The following is a 16,701-nucleotide window of genomic DNA, read 5'->3' on the forward strand; positions in this document are numbered from 1 at the left end:
AAGTATGTCGCAAACAGTAAGGCTAATAGTCCTTAAAGTCGTCCTGCTCAAATGTATAGAAACCACGGTGTGACAAGGAAAACGTCAAACTAAAAATCAGCGGTGGAAATGAGCACCGACTGTCCTGCTCTCCATGGTATACTAAAAGAAGGACTGGAGGTGTAGCTTCATTTCAGAAGCTTAACATATTCTTGGAAGACCAACAGCGGCACTCAGAGTCCAACATGAAAATAACAAGTGCTGTCAGAGAGCAAGCAGATAATATTCCTCTCTTAAGAGCAGATGAGTGTACAGGAGGAAGAAAATATTGAAAAGTTGAAGTGATGCAGAATCTAAGTAAATATTTTGTTCAATTCACAAAGTCAGTGCATATTTTCGAATGAGGGAAAAACCCATACAAGGTAAAATAGTGTCAGAAAATTACACAAAACTGTTCGTACGCGCAATCAGTTCATCCTCGCCTCGGAGAACTGACTCAACTCTGAGAGGAGCTGTCCACACCTCATGGTGCTGAAAATGCCCACTAAAAAGGTACTGAGGCACGCAATGAAAAAAACGCAATCAGCGTTTAAATGAATTCCACAGTTTATGCACTAATAAGTTGTCATGAACTATGAATAAAAAAACTCACCTCCAGAGGAGAGTCTGGTTCATCCAGGATGCTCTTTTCATTCTGAATCCGCTGCATCGTGCCTGTAGAGCTGGGGTCCATTATCAGCACGTTCTGACTACCAGCTCTGCCGAATTTACAGTCACTCTTTCTGGAGTCAGTCGTCCTGCACACCTCGTAATTGTACACGTGCTGGAGAGTCCCTGTCCCCAAAGTGTCTGAGTAACGTGGTGGATAATATGGAATCACAGGGAGACTGGAGTGATACAGGATGCGAGACTGTCTCCATCTGTAGATTTTCACTGATATAATCACCACTAAACACATGATGAAGAGGAAGGAAACTACAGCCAGAGCCAACACTAAGTAAAAAGTCAGGTTGTCATTGTAGTCCTTGTCGTGGGGAAAGTCAGTGAACTCCGACAGCACTTCAGGGAAGCTGTCCGCCACCGCCACGTTAACAATGACTGTAGCTGAACGAGAGGGCTGTCCGTTGTCCTCCACTATAACAGCCAGTCTCTGTTTGACTGCATCTTTATCAGTGACTTGGCGGATAGTTCTTATTTCTCCATTCTGTAAGCCCACTTCAAACAGCGCCCTGTCTGTGGCTTTCTGCAGTTTATAGGAGAGCCAGGCATTTTGTCCAGAGTCCACATCAACAGCCACCACTTTAGTCACCAGATAGCCCACATCTGCTGAACGAGGCACCATTTCAGCCACCAGAGAGCCACCAGTCTGGACTGGGTAGAGAACCTGAGGAGGGTTGTCGTTCTGGTCCTGAATATTTAACTTAACGGTCGCATTGCTGCTTAGAGGTGGGGAACCTCCATCCTGAGCTTTTACTAAAATGTCTATAGTTTTAATTTGCTCATAGTCAAATGATCGAGCCGCCTGTATGCCTCCATTTTCTGAATTAATAGATATGTAAGTGGATATAGGGTTGCCATTTAACTGAGTGTCGATAAGCAGGTAAGACACTCGTGCGTTCTGCCCTGAGTCAGAGTCACGTGCTTTTACAGAAAACACAGACAATCCTGGAGAATTATTCTCCATGATATTAGCTTCGTAATAACTCTGCTCAAACACGGGGGCATTATCATTGACGTCAGAGACTCGAAGTGTTATTGTCTTATTAGTTGAGAGTTGTGGGCTACCTTCATCCACAGCCGTGAAAGTAATATTATAATCGAGATGACGCTCCCTGTCCAGGACACCGTTTGTTACTAGAGTATAATAATTCTTTAGAGATGAATGGATTGTGAACGGGATATTTCCACTAACTGAACAATCCACTTTGCCATTTTTGCCTGAATCTAGATCTTTAACATTTATGATGGCTACTGTAGTCCCACTGGGGGAATCCTCAGCGATGGTGTTAGAAAAGGAGGTAAGTGTTATTACAGGTGCATTGTCATTTACATCTGCCACTTCAATTATTACATTGGTTGACGTGCTCTGCCCCCCTTGATCCTTTGCCAGCACTCCGATCTCATAAATTGTTTTCTCTTCATAATCAATCAAACCGTTTACAGTCAAATCGCCGCTGTTTTCATCCAGAACAAATAGTTCTGCAACATTGCTCGGCATGTGATTAAAGTGGTATGTAACACGTCCATTCATCCCTTCATCTGCATCTGTTGCGCTCAACCTCACCACTAAAGTGCCCTTTGGAACATTTTCTTTGACAGACGCCTTGAAAATTGATTGTGTAAAAACTGGAGCGTTGTCATTCGTGTCCCTGACGGTGACGTGTATTTTAAGTGTCCCCGATCTCTGTGGTTCACCCCCGTCCACAGCAGTCAGAGTAAGAAGTAGTTTTTCTTCTTTCTCTCGATCTAACGCATTAGAAAGATACACCTGTGCATATTTATGACCATTTGGGCTGGACAGGACCTTAATACTGAAATGCGTCTTTGGGTGCAGCATATAGCCACTTAGAGCGTTAATGCCGACATCAGGGTCGGTGGCACTCACTTGTAATATGTCGGTCCCCGGAAGAGCCGATTCCACAATTTCTACGTGCATTTCTTTCTCATGGAAGACAGGAGCATTATCATTAACATCCAACACTTCCACTACGACGCTATGTAGTTGCATTGGATTCATCATAATCATTTCAAAACTCAAGCTGCAGGGCGATGTCTGCCCACAGAGCAGCTCTCTATCTATTCTTTCCCCCACCACCAGAATCCCTTTGTCTACATCCAGTTGAATATACTCGCTGCTATCACCGTTAACGATTCGGGCACCGCCTGATTTCAGTCTCTTAGCGTCGATACCTAAATCCTCAGCCACATTTCCCACAAAAGAGCCCTTCCTCATCTCCTCGGGGACGGAGTAGCGGATCTGGCTGACCGTCGCTTCAATGAGAAAAACAAGGATGAGGGCCTGTACTTGCCACTTAATGGTGAGTTCACCGCTGATAAGAGCCATATTCCTGAATCAATTCGTCCAACTCCACATTGAATATGTCGCAAACAGCCAGGCTAATAGTCCTTAAAGTCGTCCTGCTCAAATGTATAGAATCCACGGTGTGACAAGGAAAACGTCAGACTAAAAATCAGCGATGGAAATGAGCACCGACTTGTCCTGCTCTCCATGGTATACTAAAAGAAGGACTGGAGGTGTAGCTTCATTTCAGAAGCTTAACATATTCTTGGAAGACCAACAGCGGCCCTCAGAGTCCAACATGAAAATAACAAGTGCTGTCAGACAGCAAGAAGATAATATTCCTCCCTAGAGCAGATGAGTGAAAAGAAGGCAGAAAAAGTTGAAGTGATGCAGAAATTAAGTTAAGATTTTTGCTCAATTCACAAAGTCACTGCATATTTTTGAATGAGAGAAAAACCCATGAGGACAACAATTCAAAATAGTGTCAGAAAATTACACAACAAAACTGTTCATACTCGTTATTAGTTCCTCCTCGCCTCAAAAACTGGCTCAACTCTGAGAGGAGCTGTCCACACCTCATGGTGCTGAAAATGCCCACTAAACAGGTACTGAGGCACGGCATGAAAAAAAAATCTGCGTTATCTATTCCACAGCTTATGCACTAATAAGTTGTCATGAACGATGCATAAAAAAACTCACCTCCAGAGGAGAGTCTGGTTCATCCAGGATGCTCTTTTCATTCTGTATCCGCTGCATCGTCCCTGTAGAGCTGGGGTCCATTATCAGCACGTTCTGACTACCAGCTCTGCCGAACTTACAGTCACTCTTTCTGGAGTCAGTCGTCCTGCACACCTCGTAATTGTACACGTGCTGGAGAGTCCCTGTCCCCAAAGTGTCTGAGTAACGTGGAGGATAATATGGAATCACAGGGAGACTGGAGTGATACAGGATGCGAGACTGTCTCCATCTGTAGATTTTCACTGATATAATCACCACTAAACACGTGATGAAGAGGAAGGAAACTACAGCCAGAGCCAACACTAAGTAAAAAGTCAGGTTGTCATTGTACTCCTTGTCGTGGGGAAAGTCAGTGAACTCCGACAGCACTTCAGGGAAGCTGTCCGCCACCGCCACGTTAACAATGACTGTAGCTGAACGAGAGGGCTGTCCGTTGTCCTCCACTATAACAGTCAGTCTCTGTTTGACTGCATCTTTATCAGTGACTTGGCGGATAGTTCTTATTTCTCCATTCTGTAAGCCCACTTCAAACAGCGCCCTGTCTGTGGCTTTCTGCAGTTTATAGGAGAGCCAGGCATTTTGTCCAGAGTCCACATCAACAGCCACCACTTTAGTCACCAGATAGCCCACATCTGCTGAACGAGGCACCATTTCAGCCACCAGAGAGCCACCAGTCTGGACTGGGTAGAGAACCTGAGGAGGGTTGTCATTCTGATCCTGGATCCGGATTTTAACTGTAGCCACAGAGCTCAGAGGAGGGGATCCAGCATCTCGAGCAGTTATATTAAATTCAAACCACTTGATTTGCTCATAATCAAACGACCTCACTGTATGGATAGCACCTGTTTCTGAATTTACTGACACCAAAGAAGAAACTGCTACCCCATTAATCTCCTTCTCTTCAAGAAAGTAAGAAACTCGAGCATTTTGTCCCCAGTCTGCATCAGTGGCACTGAGAGTAAACACGAAAAATCCAGGAGAGTTGTTCTCTGGGATAGTCTGACTATATTCTGATCTGTCAAATTTGGGTGGGCTGTCATTCACGTCGTTGACTTTTACATTCATGATTTTACTGCTAGATAGAGGGGGAGAGCCTTGGTCAGATACAGTTATGGTGATGTTATACTCAGGGATACTTTCTCTATCTAAGACGTTGTCGCTTATAATGGTATAATATCCAGTTAAAGAAGACTCGATTTTGAAAGGTATGTCAGTGTTAATGGAGCACTTAACAACACCGTTACCCTCAGAGTCTTCGTCATCCACATTAACTACAGCTATAGTTGTACCTGGGGGTGAGTCCTCGGATATCGAGTTAGAAAATGACATAAGCTGAATCGTTGGGACGTTATCATTCTCATCAATGATTTGAATAATAACTTTGCACGTATCTGTATATCCCCCATGGTCACTAGCCTGCACGTTTAACTGATACGTCCTGGATTTTTCAAAATCTAATTTACCTGTAACTTTAATCTCCCCAGTTTTATCATTTATATCAAAAAGCTGCTTCGCTTCTCTTGCAACATGAGCAATAGAATACGTTACTTCACCATTGAGTCCTTTATCAGCATCATTTGCACTGACAGTGGTTACCACTGTTCCTTCAGGAGAATTCTCCTTGACATCAGCTTTGTAAACAGGCTGGCTGCACACTGGTGCATTGTCGTTGGCGTCTAGCACAGTGATATGAATACGCGCTGTTCCTGATCTATGTGGCTCGCCGCCATCTGAAGCAACCAGTACGAGTGTGTGAGCGTCCTCTTTCTCGTGGTCTAACGGGTTTTGTAAAACCATTTCGATGAATCTGCCTCCATCCGGTTGGCTCTGTACTTCTAATTTGAAATTATCTGAGGGTTTAAGGGTGTATTTTTGAATATCATTAATACCAACATCAGGGTCGTCTGCACTCTGTAATGAGAAGCGAGTCCCCGATGCAGCATTTTCAACAATTTTCAAATTGACTGCATCCTTTGCAAACTGTGGGCTGTTATCATTAATGTCGATTACTTCCACTGTCACCCGATAAAGCTGTATTGGGTTTTCCAAAATGACCTCGAAACTGAAGCTACATGGCGTCGTCTTTCCACAAAGCTCTTCTCGGTCGATTCGCTCTTTAATAACAAGGCTGCCTTTGTCTCGGTTTAAATCGACATACTGTCGGCTTCCTTTCGTAATAATACGAGCTTTACCTGATATGAGCCTCGCCACATCCAGGCCCAAATCCCTAGCAATGTTTCCGACAAAAGATCCTTCTGCCTGCTCCTCCGGTATGGAATAGCGAGCCTGTCCAGTCACTGAGCTCAGCTTGAAAAGACAAAGAATGAAAACGAGTGCCTGCCATCGGCCTCTTCGAGCGACTTTCCACACACAAGCCATCACAAATCCAAAGATACAGACGCAGTTATCCTTTTCAAAGCAAAGCGTCTGTAGGTAAATCCATAAAATGAAGAGGTGATTGTATTTTCAGCAGACAAACTCAGGCTTAAAACCTTGACGAGCCAGGTCGTCTTCTTCCTAAGCAGTAAAACACTAAATGGAGTTAAAGGGGTGGATCGCTGCACTGCCTATTTCGATAGTAAGTCAGTGATGTATCAACAGCGGCGCTCAGAGCCCATCCACGGTAGTGTATCGGGTATGCACATTATTGGGGAATAATTGAATGCTGTTTTCAAGTCATATTCAGGCCTACATACGCATTACAATGTTTTAAACAAACCCCGCATGTGAGCAAATCGAAGCCTGTGCGTTTGGTCTATCCAGGCTCTGTTCCACAAAAGCCCCTTGTTTACAAAACATAAGAAGGTGACCGTTTTGCATAGAAACAGAAATACATTTCAACTACTGAAAGTAGTTCAGTTCGGCTGAGTAGAAAAGGGGAAACCAGAGGAAAATGTCTAGACCCTTTATTGTTATTTTGTTTTCAGTTTTCTTCACTACATAGTATATCTATAATCGTTTTCATACAACATAGGTTTGCTAACACTTGAATAATATTTCAAAGCATTAAAAATTGTAATTTCTACTCTCTCCCACAAATTACGGTGTAAAAATGAACCGATGAACAAGTGAATTGAGTCTTCGGCCTAAAAAAAGAAAAACAAAACAGGCCTTGCTGTGAATTTACATTTCTCACGTGGGTGTGATGATGCTGTTTCGTAATAAGGTTAAAGAATAAGAATACCCTGCCTCTAACTTAAAGTCGTAAAGCTGCTTGAAAGTGTATTCATCGGTCATTTCAGCACCATGGACAGCGACACTGAAAGGCGACTGACAACCGCACATATTATGCTTCAGGAGAAAATCGATGAAAGAAAAATTAAACACATATCACTCACCAAAGTTGACACTTGGGAACTTAAACCTGACATCTGCTTGTCCACCTGTGTTGTATCAGTCCCAGCTCCATCCACACTCACCAAACTTTGACTCATTGGTGGCATATATTTCATGTCACTCTTTCTGGAGTCAGTGGTCCTGCACACCTCGTAATTGTACACGTGCTGGAGAGTCCCTGTCCCCAAAGTGTCTGAGTAACGTGGTGGATAATATGGAATCACAGGGAGACTGGAGTGATACAGGATGCGAGACTGTCTCCATCTGTAGATTTTCACTGATATAATCACCACTAAACACGTGATGAAGAGGAAGGAAACTACAGCCAGAGCCAACACTAAGTAAAAAGTCAGGTTGTCATTGTACTCCTTGTCGTGGGGAAAGTCAGTGAACTCCGACAGCACTTCAGGGAAGCTGTCCGCCACCGCTACGTTAACAATGACTGTAGCTGAACGAGAGGGCTGTCCGTTGTCCTCCACTATAACAGTCAGTCTCTGTTTGACTGTATCTTTATCAGTGACTTGGCGGATAGTTCTTATTTCTCCATTCTGTAAGCCCACTTCAAACAGCGCCCTGTCTGTGGCTTTCTGTAGTTTATAGGAGAGCCAGGCATTTTGTCCAGAGTCCACATCAACAGCCACCACTTTAGTCACCAGATAGCCCACATCTGCTGAACGAGGCACCATTTCAGCCACCAGAGAGCCACCAGTCTGGACTGGGTAGAGAACCTGAGGAGGGTTGTCGTTCTGGTCCTGGATCAGTAATTTCACAGTCACGTTACTACTGAGTGGAGGAGAGCCTCCATCCTGAGCTTTGACAGTCAGCTGAAGCTCTTTAATTTGTTCATAATCAAACGACCGCACAGCATGTAAAACCCCAGTTTCAGAGTTTATGGACACATAGTTAGAGACTGGATTGCCGCTTATCTGTGTGTCTTCCAGGAAATAGGAAATTCTTGCGTTTTGATTCCAGTCAGAATCCCGCGCAGTGACAGTTGTGATGGAAACTCCAGGGGAATTGTTTTCTGTCACGTAAGAAGAATATGAGTTTTTATCGAACAACGGGCCGTTGTCATTGACGTCAGAGATCCTAAGTTGTAATGTGACAGAGCTAGAAAGGGGAGGAGACCCGGAGTCGGTAGCTATTATTGTTATGTCATATTCAGAAGTAGTCTCTCTGTCAAAGTGTTGATCAGCCACTAAATTATAGTAGTTTGTTAACGACGACTGGATTTGAAACGGAAGCGTTTTCTCTATTGCACATTTTATTTGTCCATTTTTCTCCGAGTCAGCGTCTTTGACATTAATAACAGCTATTGTTGTGCCGAGAGGGGCATCTTCTGATACGACATTAGAAAATGACATTATGTTTATGACCGGAGCATTGTCGTTAACGTCAATAACCTCAATTATAACTTTACTGGTCCCAATCAAACCACCTCGATCCCTTGCCTCTAACCTGAGCTCATATTTTTTCTCTCTTTCGTAGTCAATAAGTCCGGCAACAGATATGACACCTGTGTTTTCTTCGATAGTAAAAATATCAATCTTGTTGCCTTTAATTTTTGAAAAACTGAAAATTACCTCTCCGTTAGTGCCAATGTCAGCATCAGTAGCATTTACTGTCATAATGTAAGTCCCCTTTGGCGAATTTTCAACGACCACAGCCCTGTAGACAGACTGGTTGAACACAGGTGCATTATCGTTTGCATCTAAAACGGCTATATTGATATTCACAGTACCAGACCTCTGAGGGTTTCCGCCGTCCACTGCTATAACCTTTAGAGGAAGACTGGGGTGTTCCTCTCTGTCTAATGGCTTTTGGAGCACCAGTTCAGCGTACTTACTGCCGTCTGGATTTGAATGTTGTTTCAGAATGAAATAATTGTTCGGAGACAGAATGTAATTTTGTAACGCGTTTTGTCCCACGTCAGGGTCAACTGCGCTTTCGAGGGGGAATTTTGCTCCAACCATAGCAGATTCGCTCATTTCAAAGTGTACGTCTTTATTTGGGAAGAAAGGGGCGTTATCGTTGATATCTAAAATTTCCACAGTGACACGATGGAGTTCGATTGGATTTTCTAAAATCAGTTCAAAGCTGAGGCTACACGGCGTCACATCTCCACAGAGCTGCTCTCGGTCTATTCTCTCGTTCACTGCAAGAATCCCTTTGTCTGTCTTCAGCTCGGTGTATTGGACGTTTTCCCCACCGACAATGCGGCCACGGCCGGAACGGAGCCTTTGTGGATCCAGACCGAGGTCCTGAGCTACATTGCCAATAATGGAGCCCTTTTTCATCTCTTCTGGGATAGAATAACGAATCTGACCAGTCACTCTTCCACCCACAGAAAGAAGCAAAATGAGATATCCCACTTTCCAGTGTAACATACAAAATAATCGCCATCTTACATTTCGAGGGTCGATGCGGCCTTGGGTTGCCATATCAGAAACAATAAGCTCTGATGAATTATGTGTCCTCACGCACAAAAAAGAAAAAATGAGCCTTTAGTCCTTAGAAGTGTATTGCTGTTGGAGAGCAACGCGCTTCTTCTATGTTAAAACGCTTCTCCACGCTCTGCCCTCGCATAACATACAATATCTCCGCTGTCATGGCAAAGACAGAAAGGGAGGGGAAAGGGAAGGCTGTCTGTGAGCACTGAAATCGTTTAGCTGACCAACAGCGTCACTTAGAGTCCAAAACCTGAACTCCTTACTCTTTATCTCTTATTGCAAGTAAGCAGGTCTGTTTAGTATATAATCTGTAGAGTAAAATGTGTAATATTACTGCATTTGTGTTATATTGAGTAGGTTGGACAATTGAAACAACAATAGAAATTTCAAAGGAGGTTAAATCGAAAGCAACTGGACTTAGTTATTTGTCTAGGAAGACGTTTCACCTCTCATCCAAGAGGCTTCATCAGTTCAATTCTGCAATAAGCCGGTGCATATTCTCATTTTTCCAGGTCATAGTATTTCAAAGGAAGACGTTTCACCTCTCATCCAAGAGGCTTCATCAGTTCACTGATGAAGCCTCTTGGATGAGAGGTGAAACGTCTTCCTAGACGAATAACTAAGTCCAGTTGCTTTCGATTTAACCTCCTTTGAAATACTATGACCTGGAAAAATGAGAATATGCACCGGCCCAACAATAGAAATTGTATTATTACTGTGTCAGAGAAATAGGTGATCCCAATGGTAGCAGAGGAGGGAAAGAGATGTCGCTGTCTGTGGTACTGAAACAAGAAGCATCTCTAATGCAATTAAATGAGAAGTAAAAGCCAAAAGTGTGAAAAATTAACATGAAACTAAACAATAACGCAAGTGAACCACTCAATAGAATCGGATTAGTAGTCTGTAATTGCTGCTGTGTAAACATATTGGTTATGCCGTTGCAACGACATACAGTTCGAACTTCATCCCAGCTGTCATTTTAAAGTAAACACAAGTGGAGTTTAGTAGTTCCTATACACATTATATTGTGGGTTTCTCCCACTTGGAGGAATCAAACTAATTATCACTTTCTATCAAGGAAAATGCAACTGATTCAAATCAATATGTCTGAGGCAAAATAAAACAGCAGATCATCAAGGATCATCAATTTCCCTTCAGAGGGATTAATAAAGTAAACCAACCAACCAACCAGGATGGTGTTGTATTTAGACTGTCAATATAAAAGCAGCGTTCTTATAATGATATAAGATGAGACGCTCTCCGTGGTGCTGAAATCACGGTTGCGTAACAGCTCACCATAAGACGGAAATATTTCTACAGAGCCAAATCTACAGCATGTAACTCACCTCTAGAGGAGAGTCTGGTTCATCCAGGATGCTCTTTTCATTCTGTATCCGCTGCATCGTCCCTGTAGAGCTGGGGTCCATTATCAGCACGTTCTGACTACCAGCTCTGCCGAACTTACAGTCACTCTTTCTGGAGTCAGTCGTCCTGCACACCTCATAATTGTACACGTGCTGGAGAGTCCCTGTCCCCAAAGTGTCTGAGTAACGTGGTGGATAATATGGAATCACAGGGAGATTGGAGTGATACATGACGCGAGACTGTCTCCATCTGTAGATTTTCACTGATATAATCACCACTAAACACGTGATGAAGAGGAAGGAAACTACAGCCAGAGCCAACACTAAGTAAAAAGTCAGGTTGTCATTGTACTCCTTGTCGTGGGGAAAGTCAGTGAACTCCGACAGCACTTCAGGGAAGCTGTCCGCCACCGCCACGTTAACAATGACTGTAGCTGAACGAGAGGGCTGTCCGTTGTCCTCCACTATAACAGTCAGTCTCTGTTTGACTGCATCTTTATCAGTGACCTGGCGGATAGTTCTTATTTCTCCATTCTGTAAGCCCACTTCAAACAGCGCCCTGTCTGTGGCTTTCTGCAATTTATAGGAGAGCCAGGCGTTTTGTCCAGAGTCCACATCAACAGCCACCACTTTAGTCACCAGATAGCCCACATCTGCTGAACGAGGCACCATTTCAGCCACCAGAGAGCCGCCAGTCTGGACTGGGTAGAGAACCTGAGGAGGGTTATCGTTCTGGTCCTGGATCATTAATTTTACAGTCACATTACTACTGAGTGGAGGAGAGCCCCCATCCTGAGCTTTGACAACGAAAACTAACTGTTTAATTTGCTCATAATCAAACGAGCGCACTGCGTGTATCACTCCGCTTTCTGCATTAACTGATACAGAGCGAGAAACTGGAGATCCGTCCAGATTCATATCCTCTAAAATATATGAAATTCTGGCATTTTGGTTTTCATCAGGATCTTTTGCCCAAACAGTGAGAAGGGAAACGCCTGGAGAGTTGTTCTCTGCAATAAACGCGTTGTAAACTCTCTCTGAAAACACTGGAGGATTATCGTTCACGTCAGAAACCTTTAAATGAAAGGTTCTTTTAGTTGAGAGCGGAGGCGTGCCTGCATCTGTCGCAACTACAGTGACGTTATAGTCTGATACAGTTTCACGATCTAACACAGTGTCTGTTACCAAAGTGTAGTAATTTCTTAAATTTGATTTTATCTTGAAAGGTGCATTTTGTTCTATTCTACAATTGACTTGTCCATTATCACCTGAATCCAGGTCTTTTACATTTATAATGCCGATAGTTGTACCAGGAGGTGAGTCCTCTGACACGGGGCTGGTGAATGACATGACGCTTAGAGTAGGGGCGTTATCATTCACATCACTTACTTCAATTATTACTTTACTCGAATCTGTTAAACCTCCCTGATCCTTTGCATCAATTCTGAGCTCATATTTTTTATCTCTTTCAAAATCAATTGGGCCCGAAACCGACAATACACCAGATACTTGATCAATCGACAACAAATCAGCCACATTGCTTTTAACGTTTGAAATCGAATATGTGATGTGACCATTTGATCCACTATCTGAGTCTGTAGCATTTACAGTAACGATAAAAGTACCTATTGCTGCGTTTTCTATCACCGTGGCCTTATAAACAGACTGGTTGAAAACGGGTGCATTGTCATTGACATCTAAAACCAATATGTTTATATTTACGGTGCCAGACCTCTGCGGATTTCCACCATCTACTGCTATAAGCTTTAAAGACAAAGTGGGGACCTCTTCTCTGTCTAACTGCTTCTGAAGGACCATCTCTGCGTATTTACTCCCGTCTGGATTTAGATGCTGTTTTAACACAAAATTGTCATTTGGGGTTAAAACATAATTTTGCAGGCCATTGACGCCAACATCAGGATCCTCTGCACTCTCCAACACAAATCTTGCTCCAACATTAGCAGATTCGCTAATGTCTAACATAATATCTGACTTCTTAAATACGGGTGGATGATCATTCACGTCCAGCACTTCAATCGTTATGTGGTGTAGCTCCATGGGATTTTCTAAAATTATTTCAAAGCTGAAGCTGCACGGTGTGACCTCTCCACAAAGCTGCTCGCGGTCAATTCTCTCATTCACGACTAGAATCCCTTTGTCTGTCTTCAGCTCGGTGTACTGGATGTTTTCTCCGGTCACAATGCGGGCCCGGCCAGAACGGAGCCTCTTTAGATCCAAACCGAGATCCTGTGCTACATTACCAATAAGAGAGCCTTTCTTCATCTCCTCTGGTATTGAGTACCGGATTTGGCCGGATACCATATCTAATAAGCAAAGTGAAAAAATAACCATTACCCACTGAGGTCCGAGATAGAAACGCCATTTGCAGAGTAGCTGCTGATACGCCATGTCCGAAAAGACCTTTTGTCGTGTAAAAAGAAACAAAATCCTCGGATCAGAATTCAGCTATATCCACATGTGGTATTTCCACATATAAGTAAAAAGAGAGTCGCTAGAATCAAAAGGTTTCCTTTTCCGTGATATCCAGCCCGGGTTTGCTGATGCTGAATAAGCTTACTTCAATATAGAAAAAACGCCCCTGAACTGTGACAGAGTGAAGATGGAGACATTCAATTCTTGATCAACAGCGTCACTCAGAGTCCAACATGTGAACACCAATCTGTTTGGAAGTAAAATTAAGCAAATATTCAAAGCAGGGAAGCTCTAAATATCGATATGTGTGTAAACTATCATATTGATAAGTGACATCAAAATAAGAGGAAGAAAAATATTCTAATACAACGTCTGCAAATTTTGAGAACCATGCCACAATATAAAAGCACTGTATGAGGTGTTAGTTGTTCATTAGAGGGTACGATGGAAATCGACAAATATGAATGACAGAAACCATTTTCAATTACAGGGGAGCTGTCCACATTGTGGTGCTGAACAACACCATCACACTGCAGCCATCGATCGCAATTTAGCGGCATTTTAGGGAAACACAGATTGCATAAGTAAGCGTTTTGCAAATAGCACCTCACCTCCAGAGGAGAGTCTGGTTCATCCAGGATGCTCTTTTCATTCTGTATCCGCTGCATCGTTCCTGTAGAGCTGGGGTCCATTATCAGCACGTTCTGACTACCAGCTCTGCCGAACTTACAGTCACTCTTTCTGGAGTCAGTGGTCCTGCACACCTCGTAATTGTACACGTGCTGGAGAGTCCCTGTCCCCAAAGTGTCTGAGTAACGTGGTGGATAATATGGAATCACAGGGAGACTGGAGTGATACAGGATGCGAGACTGTCTCCATCTGTAGATTTTCACTGATATAATCACCACTAAACACGTGATGAAGAGGAAAGAAACTACAGCCAGAGCCAACACTAAGTAAAAAGTCAGGTTGTCATTGTACTCCTTGTCGTGGGGAAAGTCAGTGAACTCCGACAGCACTTCAGGGAAGCTGTCCGCCACCGCCACGTTAACAATGACTGTAGCTGAACGAGAGGGCTGTCCGTTGTCCTCCACTATAACAGTCAGTCTCTGTTTGACTGCATCTTTATCAGTGACTTGGCGGATAGTTCTTATTTCTCCATTCTGTAAGCCCACTTCAAACAGCGCTCTGTCTGTGGCTTTCTGCAGTTTATAGGAGAGCCAGGCATTTTGTCCAGAGTCCACATCAACAGCCACCACTTTAGTCACCAGATAGCCCACATCTGCTGAACGAGGCACCATTTCAGCCACCAGAGAGCCACCAGTCTGGACTGGGTAGAGAACCTGAGGAGGGTTGTCGTTCTGGTCCTGAATCAGTATTTTTACAGTCACGTTACTACTGAGTGGAGGAGAGCCTCCATCCTGAGCTCTGACAACTATAACTAGCTGTTTAATTTGTTCATAATCAAACGAGCGCACTGCATGTATCACTCCGCTTTCTGCATTTACAGAAACATATCCAGAAATTGAAGAGCCGCCTATATTAATATCTTCCAGAATATATGAGATTCGGGCATTTTGGTTTTCATCAGGATCTTTAGCCGCAAGTGTCAGAACTGAAATACCTGGAGAGTTGTTCTCTGCAATAAACGCGTTGTAAACTCTCTCTGAAAACACTGGAGGATTATCGTTCACGTCAGAAACCTTTAAATGAAAGGTTCTTTTAGTTGAGAGCGGAGGCGTGCCTGCATCCGTCGCAACGACAGTGATGTTATATTCTGATACAGTTTCACGATCTAACACAGTATCTGTTACCAAAGTGTAGTAATTTCTTAAATTTGATTTTATCTTGAAAGGTGAATTTTGTTCTATTCTACAATTGACTTTTCCATTATCACCTGAATCCAGGTCTTTAACATTTATAATGCCGATAGTTGTACCAGGAGGTGAGTCCTCTGACACGGGGCTGGTGAATGACATGACGCTAATGGTAGGGGCGTTGTCATTCACATCAGTAACCTCGATTATCACTTTACTCGCATCTGTCAAACCGCCTTGGTCTTTTGCATCAATCCTGAGCTCATATTTTTTATCTTTTTCATAATCAATAGACCCTATGATTGAAATGACGCCAGTTTTTTCATCAATCATAAACAAATCACTCAAACCACTGTTCAAGTCTGAAAAATAATACGTAACAACACTGTTTGAGCCGAAATCCGCGTCACTAGCATTAACAGTGGTAATGTAAGTAGCTCTGGGTGAATTTTCTATTACATTAGCTTTATACACTGATTGATTAAATACAGGCGCATTGTCATTGGCATCAAGAACAGTCACATCTATATTTACTGTGCCAGATCTCTGCGGACTTCCACCATCTACGGCTATTAGCTTTAGAGAGAGACGAGGATTTGTCTCTCTGTCTAACGGCTTCTGAAGCACCATCTCTGCGTATTTCTTTCCTTCTGCATTAGAATTTTGTTTCAAAATAAAATTGTCATTCTCAGTCAAAAAATATTCTCTGAGTCCATTAACACCCACATCAGGGTCGTCCGCACTGGTCAATGAAAATCGAGAGCCTGTATTAGCTATTTCACTGATTTCAAACTGGATGCTATTTCTTTTAAATGTGGGTGAATGGTCATTTATGTCTGTTACTTCTACTGTTATTTGGTGTAGCTCCATTGGATTTTCTAAAATCACCTCAAAACTGAAACTACACGGTGTCACGTCTCCACAAAGCTGCTCGCGGTCTATCCTCTCATTCACAACTAGAATCCCTTTGTCTGTCCTTAACTCTGTATACTGGATGTTTTCACCGGTCACGATACGAGCTCGGCCCGACCGAAGTCTTTTCAGATCCAAACCAAGATCCTGCGCTACATTACCGATAGGAGAGCCTTTCTTCATCTCTTCTGGGATGGAGTATCTGATGTGTCCGTGAACCTCATGGTTGACATACAAAAGAAACAGCAGAAAGTGCCAATTCAATCCGCAGCCAAAGCGCCATTTTAGGCACCGGGTGTTGGTTTGTATTCCAAATGCCATAGCAAAAGACAAACACGAAATACTCTCTGTAATCTCCAAATGCCGACGATTATACTGATAAACACATTAGACGTATCACGGCAAAATATCAATATCTTCCTTCCCGTTTTCTGTGTGGATGTAACGCCTAATGCGACTCTTTTCGATTCAACGTCAGCTCACATAACAAACGCTGTCTTTTTTTCAGATGCCAAGGAAACAGGGGAGGGGATCTGAGGGTAATGCTGAGCTGCTTCTGTTGGATTGACCAACAGCGTCCCTTAGAGTCCACAATTAGTACAGCGATAAGAAATGCTTCTAGAGGGATATTTAATGAGAGAAAAATGCCA

At 43.2% G+C, this 16,701-nt stretch overlaps 5 protein-coding genes across 5 annotated transcripts in view; all 5 read right to left on the bottom strand.

The window, feature by feature from the left end:
- Positions 1–16,701, bottom strand: part of LOC310993089 (protocadherin gamma-C5-like) — a gene marked incomplete at its 5' end in the record, with an annotated part of 337,145 nt that overhangs the window by 146,896 nt on the left and 173,548 nt on the right. The window lies entirely within an intron of this gene.
- On the bottom strand, positions 23–6,118 carry LOC310992876 (uncharacterized protein; the record flags this gene model as incomplete). The annotated part of the gene is made up of 3 exons (XM_083981105.1): positions 23–43; positions 632–3,010; positions 3,701–6,118. The coding sequence occupies 3 exons, from the start codon at positions 6,116–6,118 to the stop codon at positions 23–25; spliced, it is 4,818 nt and encodes a 1,605-aa protein (XP_083837231.1).
- Positions 7,033–9,462, bottom strand: LOC310992877 (protocadherin gamma-A10-like; the record flags this gene model as incomplete). The annotated part of the gene is made up of 1 exon (XM_083981106.1): positions 7,033–9,462. The coding sequence occupies one exon, from the start codon at positions 9,460–9,462 to the stop codon at positions 7,033–7,035; it is 2,430 nt and encodes an 809-aa protein (XP_083837232.1).
- On the bottom strand, positions 10,854–13,217 carry LOC310993108 (protocadherin gamma-A12-like; the record flags this gene model as incomplete). Its single annotated transcript, XM_083981408.1, has 1 exon — positions 10,854–13,217. The coding sequence occupies exon 1, from the start codon at positions 13,209–13,211 to the stop codon at positions 10,854–10,856; it is 2,358 nt and encodes a 785-aa protein (XP_083837534.1). The 5' UTR covers positions 13,212–13,217.
- On the bottom strand, positions 13,540–16,372 carry LOC310992878 (protocadherin gamma-A9-like; the record flags this gene model as incomplete). The annotated part of the gene is made up of 2 exons (XM_083981107.1): positions 13,540–13,569; positions 13,811–16,372. 2 exons carry the CDS (start codon positions 16,370–16,372, stop codon positions 13,540–13,542), a joined length of 2,592 nt encoding a protein of 863 aa, XP_083837233.1.

Source organism: Trachurus trachurus (assembly GCF_905171665.1).
Source record: "Trachurus trachurus genome assembly, chromosome: 10".
NCBI classification, from domain to species: domain Eukaryota; kingdom Metazoa; phylum Chordata; class Actinopteri; order Carangiformes; family Carangidae; genus Trachurus; species Trachurus trachurus.